This window comes from Lepisma saccharinum, chromosome 10 (genome assembly GCF_977018435.1).
Source record: "Lepisma saccharinum chromosome 10, izLepSacc3.1, whole genome shotgun sequence".
Classification (NCBI taxonomy): domain Eukaryota; kingdom Metazoa; phylum Arthropoda; class Insecta; order Zygentoma; family Lepismatidae; genus Lepisma; species Lepisma saccharinum.
In genome coordinates this window covers 3223436-3240516 of record NC_139238.1, presented here as the reverse complement: position 1 = coordinate 3240516, position 17081 = coordinate 3223436, and the positions used below count along the sequence as shown (strand labels likewise).

The following is a 17081-nucleotide window of genomic DNA, read 5'->3' as shown; positions in this document are numbered from 1 at the left end:
GTTGTTGTGTTTGATGACATTATACTGGATAATCAAAACAAGGTTAGGAATTTCTTTACACAGGGCCGACACAAAAACATTGATTGCTTCTACCTTGCACAGACTTTTTCTAAAATACCCAAGCAGCTGATCCGAGACAAGAGCAATTTTATATGTGTGTTTCATCAAGATCATTCCAACCTCAAACACATACATGATGAATATGTAGGTGGGGACTTGAGCTACAATGATTTTTCCAAGTTTTGCAGTAGATGCTGGAATCAGGATAGTTATGGGTTTGTCACAATTGATATGACAAGAACACCTAATACTGGTAAATATAGAAATAAAATTAACAATTTTCTAGACATTGAAACATATATAAATAACCATGAAAAGGCCAATCATTGATGATCTTAAATTAAGAGATTATCTTGTAAAAAGATTTAAGGGATGGAAATCAGAGAACCGAGGAATCTATGAAAAACACAAACAAACAGAACAGCCTATTATTGATGCTATTAGTGAATTAGGTAAAAGTATCAAAACTGTTACAGAGCAAAATCAAAATTTGATCACAGAGCTTGTACCTGTAGCTGCTAGGAACATATTAGATTATCCAATCACCCCACTTTCTAGTATTCATACACCTAGTCCTATTGCTCCTCGAAGAATTGAAGCTACTCAGGATCCTATTGAATTGGGTCTTCTTGCTCAAAAATATTTAAGCACACCTAAAGACAACAAAGATGAGGTATTTGGCTTATATGCTGACACAGAGCGTGATGGTAGCATCATACATAGAATTGGCAATTTCAGAGTAACATTTATGGGAGATGATCTGATTGTATATTCAGAATCTCGTCTTGGAGAAAAAGGTGCTTTTGTTAAGTATCCTGGAACACCTGGATTGTGGGAACTGATGACTAGGAAAAGGCCTGGCAGCTATACAGATCAAGATTATGAGCATTACAAAGAAATATTAATAAAATCAGATGCTCTATACCAGATCAATGATCCCACACAAAAAAGAGTCAAGTCTAGCAGTGGAGCAAAATATAACAACTTAATCAAGCCCATATGGTCACAGATCAAGACTGGCAGTGGAATCAAACATTACAACACCCTGCCCAAAGAATTTGTGTGGGTTGATGATGTCAGGAAACTTGTAGATAGGTTATTGGTGATAGCTGGGGAGGAAAATGCTGGCAACCACAATTTTTACAATGAAAAGGTTGGAATTATGGACATGATAAGCACCAAATTGTCTAATTTTATAGTGAATGACACTAAGGGGATTGGATATCTTATAAAAATTATTAATACTCTACCACCTAAATTTTGGAATATTTCTGAGGGTCGGGGGCTGGTTAATGACATTATAAACAAGCTGCCATTTGAACTACACATTAAAGGCTATCAGTATTGTGGTCCAGGCACAAAACTAGACCATAGATTAAACAGAGGTGATCCTGGTGTTAATCCCCTAGATGCTGCTTGTAGAGACCATGACATAGCATACAACACACATTCTGATCTTGACAAGAGACATGTTGCAGACAAGAAATTAGAAGAGGCTGCATTTGGTAGATTTGTAAGCAAAGATGCTTCTTTAAGTGAGAGAATAGCAGCATTGGGGACCACCATAGCTATGAGCACCAAACAAAAACTGGGGTGGGGTTTGTGAATATGTATATATAATAAACCTACAATGAAGGCCAAGGGTGTTATGTATCAGGTACCTTATGCAGGTCTTAAATCTCTTAAAACTATTGATAGCCTTTTAACCAAAAAGCAGCGCAAGAAAAAAAATTCTTGTATTGCCAAGGGCCATGGTATGAAATTATTACTTAGTACCCCTCAATTAAAAAAATTACAACAATCTAGAAAAAAATCACATGTGGGTGGTTTCATATTTACTATCCCGGCCATCTTAGCAGCACTTGGGGCTGTGGGGAGCTTGGCTGGGGGATCAGCTGCCATAGCAAAAACAGTAATAGATGCCAAGAAGAATAGGGCAGAATTAGATGAATTGAAGCGCCATAACCTGGCCATGGAGAAACAAGGCAAAGGTGTTAAGAGAGCCATGAATAAGTTTAAAAAAAACAAGAGCCGCTTACAAACCAAGATATTGAAGCTTTAATCAAGCCACTGGGCATCAAACAGTTTAGAGGTGTGTACATGTCTGATTCTTTGCCAGAACAACCACTCAACAAAGAGTGTGGCATTGTTAATTTGGATAAGTACAAAAATCAGGGCACTCACTGGATCTGTTATCTTAAATATTTAAAAGATGAGGCATTTGTGTTTGATTCATTTGGAGGTATTCCACCTGAAAATTTAGTAAAATATCTAAAATCAGCTAATCTTTATTACAATAATGCCCGTGTTCAAAACTTCAAAGATGTTAATTGTGGACATCTGTGTTTATCTGTTCTTAGATATATGTCTCAAATAAATAAACCATCAATTGAAAATTTTCAAAAAGCCCTGTGGTATCTGAAACATCATGGGGGTATTCCATCTCACCAGCCAAAATTCAATATTGAAACTTAGATTACATGATGACATAGTGTATCCCAAAACAATAGCTCTCAGAGCATTTTATGGCATGTACTTAATCCCTAATATTACACACCACAACAACACAATTGCAGTAGGGGATCAAAAAATTGTCATCACTCCAGGGCAGTATAATCTGTCCACTCTAAATGCTCAATTACCCAGAGGTATAGTATTAACTCAAAATTCTGTCACTCACAGAGTAGAAATTGTATCTGCTACAGAAACAGTGGATCTGGGTACTATAGGAGAGCTGTTAGGATTTGAGAACAACACAAAACTTGAACCAGCCATCAAACACACTGCTATTAATATACCTAAATTCTTAGCCATAGAGACTCTAAATATTCACTGTAATGTGGCTGAGGGTATGATCACCAAATCAAATGGCATAGGCACTCACAAACAAACTGGCATTATTGCAACATTCAAACCTAACTCTGAATTTATGGAGCCAATCATCTACACTCCATCCCCAACATTATATTTTCCTGTGTGCCATAATAGAATAGATTACATTGAATTGATGGTCACTAATGAAAAAGAAGAATTAGTTGATTTTGCTGGAGCCACAACAACTGCAATCATAGAAATTAATATTTAAATAAAAATACATACAAAAAAAATGGAAAATATTGAGAGTTATGAGCTACAATCATTCCCCCCAAACAGGAGGACATTTGCAAATTTAAATCAACCCAACACAGAGATTGAGGTTGATCTTGATGTAGGGGATGGTTTTATACACCCCCACAGAGCAGATCTATACATCAAATTTGATGTTTTAAAGCTCGATGGTACAGATTATCCGGCAAATTCAAATATAAGATTGGTAGACAATTTTGTGCCACATCTATTCTCTGAAATTGAGATCAGAAAACATGGTGTTGTTATAAACAGAGTAGATTATCCCGGCATTACCTCCACAGCTTTGGCCACACTAAAATTATCCAAAACCGAGGCTTCTTACTACAAAATAGGTGGATTTGAGGCTGGTGATAAAATTATATCTAAGAGCCACACAGTGCTATTCCCTATGCGCCTGTTGCCAGGATTCTTCTCAGATTACAAAGATATTATGTGGAAGGGTGGTTTAAGAATTACATTTAGAAGAGCTGCCAATGATAATAATGCTTTGATGAGGTACAGTACATTAAACTCTACAGGGGAAGCTCTGCCTAATACCCTACCTGATGAAGGCAAGTGCCTTATTCAGACTATGGAGCTAAGAATCCCGGTTGTTGAATATGAAGCCAGTTATGCTCTTAAATACAAAGCAGATATTCTAAAAAATCCACAGATTCCTCTACAATTTTATACATATCAATGTGTACAGAAGCCTGCATCTGGTACCTATTATGAGTTTGATGCTACAAATTCATTCTCCAGTATACAATATGACATGCCGGATTTTGTGGTGGTACTGTTTCAGACTGGAAGACACAATAATCAGGAAAAAAATTCAAGTAAATTTGATAACTGCAACATCAAGAACATATATCTTAAAAATGGCAGAAATGAGGTATTCCCTAGAGAAAATTATAATTTAAACATGTCCAAGGATGATTTTCTTAAATTATATGAAGCATTTACAGCATACAAAAGGGTCACTACTGGCAATACTGACATGTATTACACACCAGATGAATTCAAAGCACAGAGACCCATGTTTGTCATCAACACTTCAAAAAGGAAACAAGTTGTGGTTAATGACAGGACAAACATTAAAATTATCTGTGAATTCCACGAAACACTCCCTGATGACACCATATGTAGTGTTATTCTCATAGGTGAAAAATCATATGTTTATGATGTAAGAAATGAGAGAGTCACAGAGCAATTCTAGAAAGTCTCTGCATATTACATTGTTTTAGTACTAGATATATGAGTTGAGGCTGGTGTCCAATTAAAATATTGGGCATATTCCAGGTAATAAGTATTTAAGCATATATTACATTATATTATTGTGTAAGCAAAAGCTCTTATGAGCATTTTTGCCCTAGTTTTAAGTATAGTCAAAACAAAATCAAGGGGGGGGGGCTTTTTTTTGACAAGTTTATGGACAACAAACTGAGAAATTCAGCTTTTACACTCATGGGCAAATCTGTCTGAGGGGAGTTCTTCTTTTCTACACTAGAATTAAAAATTCTTTAGATTTAAATATGTACACACATGGCCAATTGGGCTATATGCCCCCTCTTGACATAGTTTTAAGTGTGGGCAAATCGGGCTGTTGAGGGTTCTTCTTTTCTACACTAGGATTCAGAATTCTTTAGATTTAAATATGTACACACATGGCCAATTGGGCTATATGCCCCCTCTTGACATAGTTTTAAGTGTGGGCAAATCTGTCTGAGGGGAGTTCTTCTTTTCTACACTAGAATTCAGAATTCTTAAAATTAAGAGCATATCACACTTGAACAATTGGGGAATAGGGCCATCTTGGGATAGTTTTAAGTGTAAGCAAATCGGGCTGTTTAATCAAATAACCTCTTCTTTTGTACAATTTTTGAGTTTATAATATCATCAATTACACTACTATAGCCCGAAGGATCGTAGAGGGCTATGCTTTTTCTTCAGTAGTTTCCGTAAGCTCAACAGATGGCAGTAGTTTCGACTGTTGAAATACAGGAAGTGCAATTAACATCAACTTATATTTCTGTTACTTCCAACTCATTACAATTGACATAATAATCCATCTCATTTATGTTTTTAAAAGTTAAAGTATACGGATTGGTTGTTAACTAGGTAATTCTAAAAATACTTTATGTTGACTGGCACTGTCATTAGAAATGATACTACAAAAACAATGTAATATTGACTGAGAAATTTCATTATACGAACCAAACGCTACACTTGTGTGATGCGTTATAGTCTTTTAAACAACTGAATTTAGATTTTCTTCTGTTCAAATTGTGCAAATTCTTCACTGCTATTAAGGGACAGGTAGACAGAAATAAAACTGTTTTATTAATATTTAGAAATTTTATTCCACAAATAATTCCATCGTCATATAAAAGCTAGATGTTTGTAATATCTGATTATATCCTACTTAGATAATAGACTAGTTACAGGTGTTCAGAAACGTCACACAAACGCTGACTAGATACAATTGCACTCTTTATCAGAAAATACTTTGATTTTTGATCACTCTTTATTTTATCTGGTGATATTATACACACATGGTAACTTATTTAAATACATAGTCACTTAGAGTATGTTGATGGTAATCTCTAGACCTCAAGTTTTTCAGATTTTGAACTTTTATTATGGACAATCGTGTCCAAATATACACTGCAAGAAAGTTTCTGGGTAAATGATCCCGTGAAAATTACTAACGTTACTTCACCGTTTTAAAGTATTAACGGCCTTAATAATTGTAATTTGTTTTTAAAATATATTGATAATGCACAAACTGTAGTTGATAACCATTATCTATCTTTATGCAAGATGAAACATTCAAAGTTCAATTTGAAAGTGTTTTCCTATATGTCTGAATGATGTACTGTAGGCTTGTGTGTTTATGTAACATACATGAATGTGCATCTGTTTTTCATATTCCAAGGTTACAATGCTGTAAAAAGGTGTTACACACGCCGTGTTTACTTTTCATTAGCCAAAGCATAGGACATGAATGCGCATGCGCTCACGAGAAAAACGGTTGCGTGCGCTTTTCAAAATTTAACAGGCAGGCTTAAATTTTAACGTTAGAATGTTGTACATTTTGCTATAACAGTGTACAGGTATTATTTGGACTCTTAAATGCTATTTAAGGATTTCGTGTAAAAGTGAATACGTGAGTCAAAAATAAGGCAAAATTATAAGAAGTGATATTTTAGATGGACGTGCTTTAAGTGAAGTATTGATATATAGAATAAATCTTGCACATCACGTGCTGAGTGGAAAATGTAGAGACTCTTAATACCAGGATTAGTGACTGACTTGACTATAATTCTTTATCAAACGGTTGGTTTAGTAGGTTTTTAGTGTTTGTGTATTGGAAACAGGTTGAACAAAATCTTGGTAACGTTGTTGTTCTCCATGAACGTAGCATCTAGTCATTAGCATGAAATGACTGAGGCTCTGGCTACGTTTCAATAGGTTTTCTCAGATAGTAGAACGAGTGGCCTCCAGAGAAAATATCCAGCAATCATGTTCATTTTAACACTGGCCAATCAAGTGGAAGTCCACCGTTACTATCGAAATATAGAATAATGTTCGTATGACTAGTGCTTTGAAGATATGTGGGCATGGCTTTTGCGATAGCGTAGTGGTAACGTGATCAAAAGGGTGGAGGCACTTTGTACTGTAGGTCCAACCCAAATTCGCCTATTTGAGCATAACGTGGACTTTAACCTTACCAAGATGTGTAGGATATATGTGATTTGAAATTTGCAATCAAGCTGCTAGTGAATTTATCATAACTTACCAACACGTGTAGCTTTCGTATTTTATACATAAATCTGTAGCCAGTGGCGGCGATTGGGGTCCAAAACTGGGGGGCAAAGACAGTTTATTTTCCCTTGATACATAATATTTAGCATAGTGCGGGAGCAAAGGTGGAAAAAAGTTGGGGGAAGTGCCCCCCTCGCCCCCCTAATAGCCACCACTGTCTGTAGCCAATGTAGTTTATGTAATATAGGAGCTTCGTAAGTTCTAATGGAATGAACGAATGAAATTTTATACAATGAAACCTTGATAACTCGAAGTTGAGGGGGAGAAGAAAAAAACGAGGTATCGAGGATTTCGACTTATCAAGGTTCGAGTTATTGAGGGCCAAAATCGCCGACTTCGAGTTATAGAGGTAAAAAATTTACTGACCCTTCTAAACGTCGGGACTAGTTCAAGTCCAGACACAATTGTTGAATCACCTGACATTGTACGTATGCACACTACACTTCGACTTATTGAGGTCCGGGCGACTAAAACTTCCGAGTTATAGAGGTGATTAGAATTTAACTTCTACTCATAGAGGTTTTTCGTACTCTACCTTCGAGTTATTGAGCTCGAACGGCATTCCAAAGACTGTACAAAAATTCGTCTTATCAATGTTTTATTCAAGTTGTTGTGGTAAAATTAGTATTGAGTGTTATGGACAATTCAGGGGATTACAAGAAATTCGACTTATCAAGGAATTCGAGATGTTGAGGTTCGAGATACGGTATCAAGGGTCCACTGTATTACGTTTTTTGCAAGAGTAAATAAATGAGAAGACAGGTGAGGGGAGAAGGGTACAGAATGTAGAACTACACACTTTGTATTCATGTCCAGATATTTTTAGAATAATTAAGCCAAGAAGACTTATGTGGTTAGGCCATGTGGCACGAATGGAAGAGGAAAGAAGAGTATATATGATTCTTGTGGGGAAACCTGATGGTAAGAGACCTGTAGGAAGGTCAAGACGTAGATGGAGGGATAACGTTGAGATGGACCTAAAGGAAATCAGTAATGATGGAAAAGATTGGATTGATGTTGCTCAGGGTAGGGACAGATGGAAGGCTTGTGTTGCTGCTGACATAAACCTTCGGGTTTAAGAAGGCTAGAGAGTTAGTTAGTAGTTATAGGTCCTTTCTACTCTTACGGCGGGCGCTCCATATGCTGGCAAGAGAAGTGGGGAGCGGGGAATACGCAGCAGACCAACCAGACAACAGCAGTGGCGCAGAGAGTTACGACGTCGAGGGGAGGAACTACTACATGCACCTCGTTCTATAGGCTCCTGCGTTTCATATCGCGCTGGATTGGTTGATTCCCCGCTCCCCGCTTCCCTTGAGCATATAGAGCGTCCGCCGTAAGGCTGGAAAAGAGCTATAGCAAGAATAAACGACATTGTTCAGCCATACGGTTGCTTCATGTTTCTCAGTGGTTCTGAATTTGTTTACTAAAATGCAGTTTTCGCTGTAATGGGTTTGAATCAGTAGCACGAAGTTTTAAAAAAATGGTGGAGCCATGATGGCGATATTCAGTGTTCGAAAACTTACTTTTTAAGAGTAATTGACTTACAGTAATAGTTACTAATTTTAAAAAGTAATTCAGTAGTTCATGGTAATTGAACCGGTTCTAGGTTTAAGTCCCAAGGAAGTCCAAAGTCTCTTATACGCTTCATCGTCGTGGTTAACTTTTTAAGCTTGAAAAACGATCTTACGTAAACAGAAACGTTACAATATAATATACTATTACGTTCTCATTCTAGTAATTATCGTTCCAAAAGAAATATTCGCCTATTTATGAATATCTTCACAGTTTTCATTATAGGTACAGTGACCAGCAATAAAAGTGAACACTTATATATACTGAAATACTTGCTTCCCAGCAATGGGTGTTGCATAACTCTACGGGGATGGTGGAACGTAATATTGAGGTTTGCATCTCGCCGTAGGGTTAGGCAACACACACAACGGCTTATAGATAATCGAGGATTTCAGGATTTGCGTGTCCAATTATTATTGCCAGCGACCGTACATGACCTCGCAACGTATAGGAAACGGCGATGTGCTTCGATTCTTCTCGTACAGAATTTTACACAAAATCTTACAAAGGATCTGCTGACTCCACGAAAGGGATGTTTTCCAATTTCCCTTCCATTGTAGTAGTTCCCAACAATGTGAAGCCTCGACAATGGCAGTGCCCTCCAATTTCTCTTCTTCCTTCTTTACTTCGCCCTCTGCTTCTCTGCCTTTGACGTCATGAGATTGTGCAAGCGCTGGAGATTGACCTGCGTCACGTGGTCGTCTGGCCTAAGTTTGATTGCTCTCTGGTAGCACTCCTCGGCGTCCCTGAGCCTTCCCGTGAGGTGGAACAGGGCTCCCAGGTTGACGTAGCTGGAAGGGTCCTAGGGTGAGAAAGAATATATGTTAGCTCCACATAAAGTGAAATGACACTTATCCTTATCCCATATAGCACACAAATATTCTGGAGACATCTAACAAATATCTTAAGGAAATCCAGAAATACTCAGTGGGCATCCATTGGATATCCAGCGGGCATCATTTGGATATCCAGCGGGCATCATTTGGATATCCAGTGGGCATCCATTGGATATCCAGCGGGCATCCTTTGGATATCCAGCGGGCATCCTTTGGATATCTAGCGGGCATCCTTTGGATATCCAGCGGGCATCCTTTGGATATCCAGCGGGCATCCTTTGGATAATTTGCGAGGATAGGGATGAGTGATGATATGATGAAATTGATGAATGTATCGCATTTTTATTCATGTACGTACATGTATTAGTACTCTACATTATAAGTAATGCGAAATGTAAATCTATCTTTCCATTATTTCCTGCAGCGTTCTATACTGTATTTAAAGTCAACCCTGTATAAGAAGGAAAACTGTTAAGACGGAAAATTTTGCTCGGAACCATCATGTTCCGGGATAGACAGGTTTTACTGTATATAATTTATGACATTTTCACAGATTATTGATATTGTTAAACAATATTATGCTTAACTCAACCAATATAGATGATTTTCCATCACTTTCCTGCAAAGGAACGGTGAACACGGATCATAAACTCTTCCGGTACGCACAAGCAATAAGAAAGATTGATATGCCTCTGGTTCTACAGCACTCTGGGGTTTGTAAATACGCTGCCGGGAACATTGGTTAAGCTGTATCATAATTGCACTAGCTACACCAATGCTAGTGCTAGGAGTTCATGAATTCGGAACCTTTTTTTTTTAATATTTTCCTGACATCTATGAAACCTTCCGTACTCCAAAGTACGTCGGGTTGTCTAACAAAACGGCTTTGGAAAACAAATCCGCAATATTTTGTCCTAGATTGAATTCCTTCTGTTCGCTTTCATATTGTCTCTAATTTCTACTTTTCTTCCCCTATCTGTTATTACTCTCTTTTTCTCTTCTAGTTCTATGTTCTCCCTCTCCCGCTCTCTCTCTCCGTAGCCATTTCCTATTCTCTATCTCTCTGTCCGTCTCTCTCTACATATCCTTTCTCTATTCCCTCTCTCTCCATAGCCTATCCCTATTTTCCATCTTTCTGTCCCTGTCTCTCTCCATAGTCTTTCTCTATTGTCTCTCTTTTTCCATAACTTTCCCTATTCTCTATCTTTCTCTATTCTCTCTCTCTCTCTCTCTCTCTCTCTCTGTTTCCCCTCTCTTTTTTCTCTCCATAGCCTTTCCCTATTCTATATTCTCTCTCTCTCTCTCTCTCTCTCTCACACACACACACATTCTCTCTCCTCATCTTTCTCAGTTATTCTTTTTATATCTATTTTTCTTCTTTCTGTTTTCTTTTAAATATTCTCTGCCTAGAGTTCCTTCATGTTTCCTCCCTTTGTCGGATCTTATTTTGTTTTGTTTCTTTTCGTTTTCTGTTCTCTCTCACACACAACACATAGTTGAAAGGTATGATCCTTCTATGGGCAGACATTTACTACATCAGTGTTTCGAAGTTCTGAAATTGTTTTTTATTACTGTGTCTCTCTTTTCGGTTTTCCCCTCTCCCTAGCTCTGTCTCCCTCTCCCTGGTCATCTCTCCCTCCTTGGTTCTGGTTCTCTCGCTGTATCTCTGCATCTCTCTCTTTCTTTGTCTCTCTCTCTCTCTCTCATCTGTCTGTCCCTCTTTGCGTCTCTGTTTGACTGTCTGTCTCTCACTCTTTCCCTCTCTCTGCATCTTTTTTGTGTCCCCCTCTGTTTCAAAATGTATTTCATGATACTTTACAATATTATATTGATTCTTACATTGATAAGTTATAACCAGATAAGTTATACTACTTCTTAGCGTTTGTAATATTGTAGATGTAAAGCAGAGAAGAATTTCGAATAGGACCTGGCAACACTCGAGAGTGGCAATGGAGGACGGATAAGAGACGGTTGTGTGAAATTATTCGTGTCGCGGACTTTCTTCATAAATAGTTATTTCTTCATGTGTTATCTTCTGTGTAAAATAGCTGTTACATCTATATGTGATCAGTGCATTATTACATTAATCTTCTGCAACACAGACTGTTATTCCTTGTGACATTAGTGTTTTGCCTGTCCATGAGTGTGCTAGTGTACTTTCGACATTCACCTGCTACTCGCTGTTCCGAGGTGAGATAATCCGGTACGATTTGGTTGAATATTACATTCGTTTGTACCTGTATCCGGTTACAAAGTTTTCTTGTAATGTTAAGAAAGTGTATTTGCTGTTCGTAAAGGTTAAATGCTATTCTTCTCTTTGCAGGTGAGTGCAACAATCGTAACAATACTCTTTGGGTGAAATGCAGTCGGTAAGTAATTGTGCCACTTTATAACGGATTAAATATTAAGAATGCTTCACGTATGGTCTCCCTATTGAATTATTATGGAAAGTAAATACATGAGAAATTATTAATTTTATGGAATGTTCACCCACGTGCCTACGAGGATGACTTGGCCTTAAAATGTATTAATTTCTTGTGTATCACAAGGCAGTAAAGTTGTTTCCCAGACGTTAGGATTCATTTACCATTTGTGAGTTATGGGGATGCATTTATATATGAATTTCGCGTTAATTTTCTCCACCAAATTAGAAACTTGGCTACACTGAGACTCAGTTCTAAACTATTGAAACGAAACATTCGTAAACAAAACATGTTTTATCATAGTTGTCTTGCGTTTACCTACAAATTCGGTGGAAGTCGCTGTAACATAGAGGAAATCTTCAGATTCAGAAAATGAAGTGACGTCACACATGAAAGATTTTTCGTATTCGACATATGAACTCGTAATTTTCACTGTAAAAATGAGGTTTCTACCTGGCTGGTTTCAGAGTGGTTTGGAATTCAATTTCTGAAGAGACTGTCGAAGACAAAATGGGTTCTTGTTTTCAACTTTCTTTCTACGGCGTTGAATGAATGTGGCGACTTTCGACTGTAGTTTCATTTTTCTTCCTCGCGTATATTCCATTTCTCTCTCTTTTGCAATATATTTTATTCTGTTTTATTTGAAGACTAAAATTGGTAAACGCTGTAAGTGCCACAATAATTCAAACACCGTTTTCCACGTTAAACTGTGAAATGTGCCATGCTTTATAATGTGGTAAACGTGAAAAGTGGCTGGTAGCCCTCTAAGTAGTTCAAAGGGCGTGTAAAGAGGTCACTAGTGTGCACGTTCTTACGGGCTGATGTGCGGAACGATGCGATTTCCCAACACTTTCGCTTTTGGCACTTACAACGTTTACCACTTATAGTCCTCAGTTCTCCTATTGTGTCAATATTTCCCTCTCTTACATACTTATCATTACGTTTTTCTCTTTTCATTCCCAGCCACCTCGGTGGCCGAATGTGTTCCGTGATTGAGTCACGATTCTAGTGTTGTAGCCTGGCTATGAATATTCCTTCATCAGATTATTCTAATCGTCACTTATCTCATCGTCATGTTTAGCCTAAAAGAGTAAGAAATGTGGTGTTAAAAGTTGAATATTTCTTCACTCTGCGTTATAATTCTCCCCCACCCCCTCTCCCCTGTCTTTTCTTATTATCTATTATTCACCTTTCTAATTTATTTTGTTTAATCTCCTCCTTCTGTTAACTTTCATACTTTCTTTAATTTTCTAGTTCTTCTCTTTCTTTTGCTTTATCGGTTGTTATTATTTTCCTTCTTGTCGTTCTGTATTCTTTCTCCATCTTTCTCTCTCTCCATAGTATTTTCCTATTCTCTATCTCTCTCCCTTCATCTTTCCCAGTTATTCGGTTTATATTAATTTCTCCTTTTTTCTCTTCTCTTTCATATTTTCTATGTTTGCATAGACTTTCTTTCTTGATTGAGTGAGTGAAGTTTGTTGTTCAGTTACGCAGCTACTCTGTAACTCACCTACTGTTTACCGAAGCACTATGCACCTCCACCGGGTCTCGAACACGGGACACCTTCATTATAAGACCACGACATGGAGTTATTTCATCTTTTCCTCCCTTTATCGGTTGATATTCTATTTAATTTCTTGTCGTTCACTGTTCACACACACACACACAACCATTCTAGATATAGAACGTCGTTCAACATCCACGAAAATGTAAGGAGAAGTTGAAGTACGTTAATTGATTGAGTTTATTTTACTTCGCGTTTTGTGCCTCTTGGCTAATTTGCGAAGATGGGGATGAGTAATGAAATTGATGAATGGACATTCACAAACAACGAAGCGCAGCGGGATTCGACCCTTGGGGTCGCAGCGCGATGTGCTAACCACTCGGCCACAGGGTCCGGCTGAAGTACGTTAACAACTCGCTTCTATGTAGATGCATGTGCGTAACATAAGCTATTTTTACATCGGATTTATAGGGCTTTGGGTACATGGTTTGAATAGCCAGTACAAGTTTTTCTCTTTATGTTTCGTTCGTGAATGTTCACTGGAAAAACAAAATTAGCTCGCTTTCGGTTTCCCAATTACCGACAGGTAGACGAGATTTACGCACTACATTTGTTTCCTCTGTAATACTGAAAACAGTCAACATGTCTATGAAAGTTATGAAGGGAAGATTTCAGTTGAATTAAAGTGGAATCCTGGCGCCCTCTGTTGCGGGGTGGTACAGAGCGCTACGACGCCAGGAGTCTGTGTTCGAATCCCGGCCTGGCCATTGGTGTTCTTTGTGAGTGTACCTTAATCAACTTCATCATATCATCACTCATTCTCATCGGCGCGATTATCTTCATATAGTTTTAAACTGCAACTTGCCTGAAAAGAAGTTGTCTTGTAGTGAATTACTAGGGTTCAGGAATAGAAATTTCGTCGTGTCCGCCATTTTGATGACGTCATTACAGACGAATGGGAGATTAAAAAACGTGGGGGGTCTTGGGCATTTTATATTCAGGAATGAATGTAGTATCCGCACCCCAAAGGGAATGTTTGCCAGAAGTGAAATATTTTTCGGACATTCGACCCCACTAATAATCACAGGGCCGCATGGGTTCTGTTGTTTTTTATAATTTTGGGTGTTTTACATGTATTTCAACTTGCTGATGCTGAAACTGGCATTAGTTTTCTCATATCACGCAAAATTTTTTTACAATTCACGATTTATATATGTGGGTTGTGGTATGCACGTTTCAGTGCAATTGAAGTGATTGTCGCTAGATGTCACTGGTACGTTTCAAAATTATTCAACAAGTAATAAGCTTTAAATACAGAGAAGTTCTCTTTTATTTAAATTAATTAATATGTTTCTTGCCTAAATGCTGAAAATAATACTATGTAAAACATTGATATATCATTTGAAATTAATTTTATATGTAACTGTCAAAAGTCCTAATTTGCTTCCACGTTGATCTCCTACATTAACATTTGGTTGTTCAGTGTGGTACATTACTGTGGTGTGGCCATGACATCTCGTGGTTGTCTGAATAGCCCAGATGTGTTTTGCTACATCTGCGGTGAATTTGTTCCCCGGGTACAGAGACAAGAAACTACAGATTTTGTAAGAAGAGCATATTACGCATATTTTAAAATGAAACTAGGAGATCAATATAAATTGTGGACCCCACACAAAGTATGTAGATCATGAGTGGAATCTTTACGAAACTGGAGCACGGGAAAGCGGCCATCTATGCCATTTGCAATACCCATGGAGTGGAGGGAGCCTCAGGATCACAGCAATGATTGTTACTTCTGTTCCTGTGAAATTGTAGGTCGAAATATTAGAAACAAGAAGAGGATAGTGTATCCCAATATTCCCTCTGCAATGAGACCTGTGTTGCACGGTCCAGACTTGCCTGTACCGACATCTCCATCAAGTCTTGAGTGTGTAAGTGATCCTGGTTCACTAAGTGATTCAGTGGAAGGAAGTGAAATGGACATTTATGACCCCCCCTCACGGATCTCGTGACCCTATACCGTTCACTCAAAGCGAACTCAATGATTTAGTTAGAGGCCTAAATTTATCTAAAGAATCAGCTGAGCTTCTTGGTTCCAGACTTAACGAAAAGAGCTTGCTGGCTTGTGGAACAACATTTTCCTGGTACAGACACCGAGAAAAGAGTTTGTGCCTTATTTCTCAAAACAAGATTCTCTCGTCTTTTGATGTGATGTGTCCGGTTTGCTGACTAAGTAAAATTTTCCTTGTCTTTCAACTGATTGGAGGCTATTATATACTGCTATATGTCGTTTTCTATATTATATGGGTCCTTTGTGTCTGTCTATATTCATTTTAAAATAAGCATGTTGATGCGTTTAGTGTGATAAGCTACTTATTCTGATTGAAGAAAAGAAAAATTATAATAAAACAGTATGCAATATTGGACAAAGCCCAAATATTGAAATTTGATTTGTAAGAAAACCTTGCGTGATAGAGAAAAACGAATTTCATATTCGTGATCAGCATGGCACAAATAATAAAGTTCACCTATTAAACAAAAAAACAACATTAAATAGAATTTTATTTGCGGCCCAATATGATCCAGTGACTGCGATTTGGTTCCAAAACTGGGGAGGAGAGGGAAAGTTGCCAAAACTGCGGGGGTAAGGAAAGGTATTTTCCCCTTGGTTTAACATAGTGTGTGTGGGGGGGGGGCAAAAGTGTTAAAAAAGTGGGGGTGCATTGCCCCCCCCTAATCGCCCGCATTGTATGATAGCATATAGGTATGAAATATTCTATAAAGGGAACGGCCATCACCATCCCGAATAATAGAATTTCGATAATCACTGGAATTAATAAAGTTCCATAGATTTTCATGAATAAAAAAAGCACTGAACACCTGCAACTGGCAGTTTATGAACCGTCGCTTACTTTCTGATCTACTATACCTAATGTAATAAGTGCAGCTTAAATATCTTCACGCGAACTATGAGTATTGAATAGCGAAACGTCTCCGAAAGACATTTGATTATGTAGGAATCAGGAGCGTATATTCTAGGCTAGCTAGGCTATTTGCGAAGCCTAGAGTCTAGAGAATAAAATACAGGAGAAAAATTGATCAGAAATTGTAAACAAAATTATTCATATCAGGGAGATAGATGGTGATTCTGGAGTTGGCAACCTGATTTCCTATGAGTTGGCAACCTGATTTCCTATGAGTTGGCAACTTTATTTCTCATGAGGTGGCAACCTGATTTGCTATGAGTTGGCAACTTTATTTGTTGAGTTGGCAACTTGATTTCCTATGAGTTGGCATCCTGATTTCTTATGAGTTGGCATCCTGATTTCTTATGAGTTGGCAACCTGATTTCCTATGAGTTGGCAACCTGATTTCCTATGAGTTGGCAACCTGATTTCCTATGAGTTGGCAACCTGGTTTCCTATGAGTTGGCAAACTTATTTCAATTAATAGCCCAGGACCACGTGACAGTGAGCTAGCCCAGATCTTGGTCTCAGTATACGCCACTGGTAGGAATATTACTTTAGAAACACACTCTTTCTCCTACCTGTGGTCTTAACCTAACGGCCATTTTATAGTACACTTCTGCTTCCTTTAGTTTTCCAGCCAGCCGCAGACTGGTGGCGGCGCTCACAACGTCTTCGTACTCCTTGGACACCATGTTGGCTGCTTGCTTGAATTTCTCTGCTGCCTGAAGATGTCTCTCTTGAGAGCTTAAGAACTGGCCTGCAATTAAAAATAAATTATCGC

The 17081-nt window shown here is 38.0% G+C and overlaps 1 protein-coding gene across 2 annotated transcripts in view; it reads right to left on the bottom strand.

Moving 5' to 3' along the window:
* Positions 1-7215: 7215 nt before the first annotated feature.
* LOC145993734 (protein O-mannosyl-transferase TMTC2-like) overlaps positions 7216-17081 on the bottom strand; it is a 62235-nt gene continuing 52369 nt past the window's right edge. For both annotated transcript variants that reach the window (XM_083129479.1, XM_083129480.1), the window contains exons 9-10: positions 16879-17057; positions 7216-9370 (exon numbers count right to left, since the gene is read on the bottom strand). In XM_083129479.1, the coding sequence (XP_082985605.1) occupies positions 9191-9370; positions 16879-17057 (359 nt within the window). In that variant the 3' untranslated portion in view covers positions 7216-9190. The remainder of the gene's footprint in view (positions 9371-16878; positions 17058-17081) is intronic.